The 7,072-nt window shown below is 34.7% G+C and overlaps 1 protein-coding gene across 1 annotated transcript in view; it reads right to left on the reverse strand.

Annotated features, from left to right (window-relative positions):
- Positions 1-7,072, reverse strand: part of LOC103608219 (short-chain dehydrogenase/reductase family 16C member 6-like) — a 24,489-nt gene that overhangs the window by 3,362 nt on the left and 14,055 nt on the right. Inside the window, exons 3-4 of the mRNA XM_008592671.1 lie at positions 6,443-6,542; positions 5,871-6,015 (exon numbers count right to left, since the gene is read on the reverse strand). Of these exons, the coding sequence (XP_008590893.1) occupies positions 5,871-6,015; positions 6,443-6,542 (245 nt within the window). The remainder of the gene's footprint in view (positions 1-5,870; positions 6,016-6,442; positions 6,543-7,072) is intronic.

Genomic DNA, 7,072 nt, shown 5'->3' on the forward strand with positions numbered 1-7,072 from the left:
TTGGGTATATATGTAGGAGTGGAATTGCTGGGCCCTGTGGTAACTCTACGTTTAAGATTTTGAGGAGCTGTCAAACTGTGTTCCATAGCAGCTGCACCAGTTTACAAAGCCACCAGCCATGGATGAGGGTTCCAATCTCTCCATATCCTCATCAGCTCCTTCTATGTCTTTTTTTGTTATAGCCATCTTAGTTGATATGAACAGTTGTTCATTATTTATTTATAATAGCTTTATTGAGATTTAATTTATATGCCATAAAATCCACTCTTTTAATTGCACAATTTAGTTATTTTTAGTATATTCAGAAAATTTTTCATCACTGTCTAATTCCAAAACATTTTAATCACTTCCCCCAAAACCTCATACCCATTAGCAGTCACTCCTTTCTCCAGTCCCTGGCAACTAATAATCTACTTTCTGTCTCTATAGATTTGCCTATTCTGGATATTTCATATAAATGGAATCAGACAATATGGGCCTTTTGTGTCTGGCTTCTTCCACTTAAAATAATGTTTTCAAGGTACATTCACATGCTAGCATGTATCAAAATTTCATTTCCTTTTGTGGCTAAATAATAGTTAATTGTATGGATATAGTAAATTTTGTTTATCCATTCATCACTTGATGGACATTTGGGTTGTTTTCAGCTTTTGAATACTATGAATAATGCACTATGAACATTTTTGTACAAGTTTTTATTTTTATTTTTCTTGGGTATATGTCTAGAAGTGGAAGTATGGTAACTTTGTGTTTATTTTTTTGAGGAATTGTCCAACTGTTTTCCAATGCGGCTGCACCATTTTATATCCCATCAGTAATGTATGAGGGTTCCAGTTTCTCCAAATCCTCATCGACACTTGTTATTGTCTATTTGAGTATAGCCATCCTAGTGGGTGTGAAGTGGTTTCTCACTGTGGTTTTGATTTGCGTTTCCTTAATGACAGTGATGTTAAGCAACTTTTTATGTGCATGTTGACCAGTTGTATATCTTCTTTGGAGAAATGTCTATTCAGATCTTTTGCCAATTTTTAAAATTAGGTTTTTCTTTTTTATTGTTGAGTCAATAATTTTATGTATTCCAGATGCAAGTCCCTTGTCAGCTATAGGATTTGCAAAATTTTTCTCTCATTCTTTGAGTTGTATTTTCACTTTATTAATGTTGTCCTCTGAAGCACAAAAGTTTCTAAGTTTGATGGATCTAATTTATTAGTCTTCTGCTATTGTTGCTTGTAGTTTAGTGACATAGGTAATAAACCATTGCCTAATCAAGGTCTTGAAAATTTATACCATTTTTCTTTAAGAGTTTCATGATCTTGTATTTTCATTTAGGTTTTTAGTTCAGTATGAGTTAATTTTTGTATATGATGTAGGGGTTGGGGTTCAACTTCATTATTTTGTATATGGCTTTCCAGTTGTATATGAAAAGAGTATTATTTCCCCATTGAATTGTCTTGTCACCTCTGTTGAAAATCAGTTAAGCATAAATGTAAGGATTTATTTCTGGACTCTCAATTCTATTTCATCGGTCTATACATCTGTCCTTGCACTGGTACCACACTGGCATAAATGTAGCCACTGATTAGTGTAGTTTTGTAGTAAGTTTTGAAATCTGAAGTGTTAATTCAGTGCAACTTTCTTCTTTTTCAAAATGGCTTTGGCTTTCTGGGTCCCTTGTATTTTCATACAAATTTTAGGATCAGCTTGTCAATTCTTACAAAAAAGGCAGCTAGGATTCTGATAGGAATTGCATTGAATTTATAGATCAATTTGGGGAGTGCTGGCATATTAACAACATTAAGTCATCCAGTCTATGAATATGGGATTTGTTTCCATTTATTTAAGTCTTCTTTAATATCTTTTAAAGATACTTTGTAATTTTGATAGTATAAGTTTTGTACCTTTTTGGTTAAATTTATTCCCAAGTATGGGATTTGTTTCCATTTATTTAAGTCTTCTTTAATATCTTTTAAAGATACTTTGTAATTTTCATAGTATAAGTTTTGTACCTTTTTGGTTAAATTTATTCCCAAGTGTTTTATTATTTTTGATACTATTGTAAATGGATTTGTTTTATTAATTTCATTTTTGGATTGTTCATTACAAGTGCATAGAAATACAATTGATTTTTGTATATTGATTTTGTGTATTTATCCTGGACCTTGCTATATTGGTTTCCTAGGTATAATACTTTTAAGTGTATGTGTGTGAGTATGTGTGTGTATTCCTGAGGATTTTCTATATGAAAGGTCATGGCATCTGAAGTTTTACTTCTTCCTTTCCATTCTGGATACCTTTTATTTCATATTTTGCCTATATATTCTGTTGAACAGGAATTGAATTGGAGTGGTGAGGGTGGACCTCATCTTGATCCTGGGGGGAAAGAATTCAGTCTTTTGCCATTAAATATGATGTTAGTTGTGAGTTTTTCATAGAAGCTGCTTATCAAGTTCTGGAAATTACCTTCTATTTCTAGTTTCTTAAATTTTTTTTTTTTAATCATGTAAGGGTGTTGGATTTTGTCAAATACTTTTTCTTTGTGTGTGAGATGATTATGCAGCTTTTGTTTTTTATTTTAGTGATATGATATTACATTAAATTAGTGTTAAAAGCTAAACCAACTTTGCATTCCCAGAATAAATCCCACTTTATCACAGTATATTATCATTATTAAATATTGCTTATTCAGTTTCCTATTATTTGATTGAGGATTATTGAGTTTATGTCCATAAGAGGTATTGGTCTTTATTTTCTTGTGATGTCTTTGTTTTTGGTTAATACTGTCCTCATAGTGAGTTGGGAAGTGCTCAGACCTTTTCTACTTTTTGGAAGAGATTTTTAAATATTGGTATCAATTCTTCTTCAAGTGTTTGATAGAATTTCCCATGAAGCCATCTGGACCTGAGCTTATCTTTGTTGGAATTTTTTTAGATTACTAATTTAATATCTTTGTTTTAAGATTGGTCTTTTTCATTTTTGAGTCAGTTTTGTTAGTTTGTTTCTCTCTAGAAATTTTTCCATTTTGTCTAAGTTATCTAGTTTGTTGGCATGCTATTTTTCATAGTATTTCCTTATGATCATTATTTCCTGTAATGTCAGTAGTGATGTTCTGTCTTTTATTCCTGATTTTAGTAGTTTGAGTCTTTTTTTTTTTCTTTCTATCTTGGTCAATCTAGCTAAAGTTTTATTAATTTTGTTGATCTTTCCAAGGAACCGACTTTTGGCTTCATTGATTTTCCGTAGTTTTCCATTCTCTCTTTCATTTATTTCTGCTACAATTTTTTTTTCCTTTTTTGTCTTTTTTACTGACTGGTGACGGGATCGCAACCCTTGGTGTCGCGCCTGTACTGGGGACCGGCAACGGGATCGCAACCCTCGGTGTTGCGCCCGTACCGGGGACTGGCAAAGGGATCGCAACCCTCAGTGTTGCGCCCGCACCACGCTCAGCCAGTGAGCGGGAACCGGTCTCCACATGGGATCCGAACCCTCGGTGGGAGCGCCGCTGCGCTCCCAAGCAGCACACTCTCCAGTGCGCCACCGGGCCAGCCCACCATCTATCTTCAAGTTTACTCATTTTTTTCTTGAAATGTACTGTTGAGCTGCTCTAGTGAATATTTCTTTTCAGTTATTTTTCTCTTACACTCCCAAATTTACTTTTGTTTTGTTTTTTTTTATAGTTTCTATCTGTTGATATTTGATGAAACATTGTCATCCTACCCTCTTTTTATTTCTTTAAGATGGGTTCTTTTAGATCTTTGAACATATAATAGCTCTATGAAGTTTTCTGCTAAGCCCAACATATAAACCCCCTTAAAGGTAATTTCTATTGCTTACTTTTTTTTCCTGTGTGTAGGCCATATTATCCTGTTTCTTTGCATGTCTCATAATTTTTTGTTAAAAAGTGGACATTTAAGATAATATACTTCAGTAACTTTGGATAATACTCTCCCATTGGAGCCTGTTGTTATGGTTATTTGCTTGTTAATTTATTTAGGGACTTGGCTGGACTAGTTCAGTGAAGTCTACCTTCCTCAACTACTTTCAATGTGTAGCTTTGATGTCATTCCTCAGAGGAGGCAGTCTTGGGCATGTGCACAGTCTTCCTGATTGATAGGGATGACTGCGGTTTTAGCCAGGCAGTCTTTTACTGTCCCTTTCACTATCTCCTAGTTAAGCTTCTGGCTGGCCTGCTTTTATTCATATCACTCCTATCTCTCAACTTCTCCAATTTTCTAGCTGGTAGTGCTATTCTTTTTGACATTATTCTGATTCATGGTCTTATCCAATTGAAGTCAGGTTCTGTGGTAGGAACAGAGATGCTAGTCTTTGAGGCTAGCTTTGATCTTCACCTTGCAGAACCTCTGTGCTATGGAACAGGAGAAGAATGTGACAAGAAACTTATTCTTCACTGGCTGCTCCCCCGAATTATCTCTATGATCAGATGTGGAAGCTGGAAGATGGGGATAGCAGGGCCTTGTGCTGCCACCCAGCCACTGCCTGTGAGGATGGAATCTCTTCATACTAACTGGCAAATCTACCTAAAATAGGTCTTTTGCTTGAATTCTGGAGGAGATGGGACCTGCCACTTGACTGCTTAGGAATCTTTGAGAGATGGGATCTGCCACTTAACTGTTGAGCTTACTGGAGCAGTTTTCTCTTTCTCTAAAAGAAAAAAAAAAGAGCTGTTCTGGAAAGAGGAACTGCCTTTTTCACCAACAGACCTTCTCCAGATCTTGCTTACCTGGTGAGGGTTGGGGATGCGAGGAACAAGCACTGTCTGGGGAAGGGTTCACTCCGTACAGACCTTCTACTGCATGGAGCTGTCAAAAATGGGACCTGCCGGTGTTCACCTACTGCCAAACTACCCAGAATATCTCTTCTACTCTAGGGAGCTGGGGGAGGTGGGAACTGTCATTTGGTTGCCAAGTCTGCTAAAACAGTTACACTGCAAGGCAAGGGAGTAGCCCCTAGCCCCAGTGCCATGGCCTTGCAGTTTTCTTACTGAATTTAAATAGATTTTGTTGAATAAACTCTTCTCAATTTGTGGCATGCCCTTTGATCAATCTCTAGAGTTTTAAATGATTGTTTTTGCTTATTTTGACAGTTTAGTATGTTTTTTTTGGGAGAGGAAATTCCTCTCTGAATTTTTTCAGTTCTTCACCACCTGTTTTGGAAATTTCTATTTAATTTTATAGATTCGCTAGAGTCTAAATAGCCTCATTGCCTTTTAGCCAGGCTTTTTGTCGGCTGTTTCTCTTTTCTACAAATTTGATGTAAAGCTGATTCATGTCATTTGGATCATGTCAGTCCCCTTTTTAACTAATGACTACACTTGTCCTCATATCAAGTTTACACTTTTCAATATACTCTACTGATTGGCTCCTCTGTGGGAAAGCCCTCATGTTTTATTTACATCCTAGCTTGGACTGTTCTAGCCAAATTTAACCTTTATACCAAAATGTCAACCTGCAATACTTCCCCACATATATAAATCAATCTTACAAAATATTTTATTTTGGGGGTTATTTATACTTAAGTTTTTTTTGGAAAGAAATTTTTTTTTAATGCTACAATGATAAATATTTTAATAAGTTCTCACTATCAATTTCTCTGTTATATTTTAATATTCTGATTAGCATTTTAGATTTGAGTTTTTACCACACCATAAACTTTATAACTAGATTATTAACTTTAAGTTGAATAAATTCATTAATTTTATACATATTTAATTTTTTTCATTTATGAAATTAGACATTCAAATTACTTCTTTTACTTTATTGTCCGTATTTCAAAACTTTAAAGTGATCAGATGATAATTGACATATATTCTAAGATTATTATAAAAGCACAAATTGCTGTATGAGTTTACTTACTTGGTTGTACAGCCCTCAAACATTCCAGTTTTGATGAAGTATGGACAAATAATGGTGGTTTTAACTTCACTTTTCTTTACCATATTTAATTCAAGGAAGAGAGACTCAGCAAGGCCAAAGGCTGCAAATTTGCTTGCAGAATAATCTGAAGCAAACAATAGTTTGACAAGTTAATTCTTGGAATTATTTTAAAAATTGCAACTCCCTCCCCTTTCTCTGGCTTGTCCTTGGGGACAAAGCATCACTGTTAAAGTCAGTACTCTCCACTCCTATATCTCTGCACTATACACCCAACAATAAGGTAGAAATCATTTTAATTTCTCTTAACCCAAGAAGACCAATGAGCACATAATCACATTTTTTTCTTTGTTTCTTAAAAAGAGAAGAATATCTCTCCTTACCACTGCCATTATAAATGGGGAAATGGAAGGTAATGCTGGTGTTATAGAGTAAAATGTTCCAGAGATTTCCCCTTGATGCAGGAAGAGTTTCTCTGTACCTTGGAAGAGTCCTAATTTCTGGGTGTTGTAGACTGAGGAATACAAAGGCACATGGAGAAACAAAGTACTCGCCTGTTAGTCCATTAATACCAATTCGTCCTGCTATACTTGAAACACAAACCAAGTGGCCATGGTTAGCTTCAATCATGGCAGGAAGGAAGGCCTTACAAGTCTGTAAGATGTAAATATACTGTGTCAGTATTTCATTCTTTTATTACTTTTTTTGCTCAGTAAGTATTTGATGAATTTACTAATTCATTTAACAAATATTTGTTTAACACTTATGATGTGTTAAATTCTGTGCAGTACAAAAGTTGGTGCAATGTAGTCACTGTATTCAAGGCACTTGTGTTTATTATATGCTAATATCTAAGAAATATTATTTGATTTTTTTTGAAGTAAACTGTACTAATTGAATCAAATTAGCATTTTACATTTATGGTTGGCTAAAAATTTTAAAATCTAGTTTTTCTAGTGTACTGAGCTCTTCCATGTAGTTTTCAGCAATTTGTATTATAATTTCATTGCATTTACCTTCCTGGCTTTACCATAAACAAGATTCATGCTCACCCTGATAGATTGGCAGAATAGGAGAAACTGATTGAGGAAGGGAGAATTTAAATGTAAGGTAAACATGCCTATTAAGTAAGTGCCTTGGAATTGTTTACCATGACTTACATATAGTCTTAGATATTTTGGTAA

Source organism: Galeopterus variegatus, unplaced genomic scaffold, assembly GCF_000696425.1.
Source record: "Galeopterus variegatus unplaced genomic scaffold, G_variegatus-3.0.2 Scaffold8161, whole genome shotgun sequence".
NCBI lineage: Eukaryota > Metazoa > Chordata > Mammalia > Dermoptera > Cynocephalidae > Galeopterus > Galeopterus variegatus.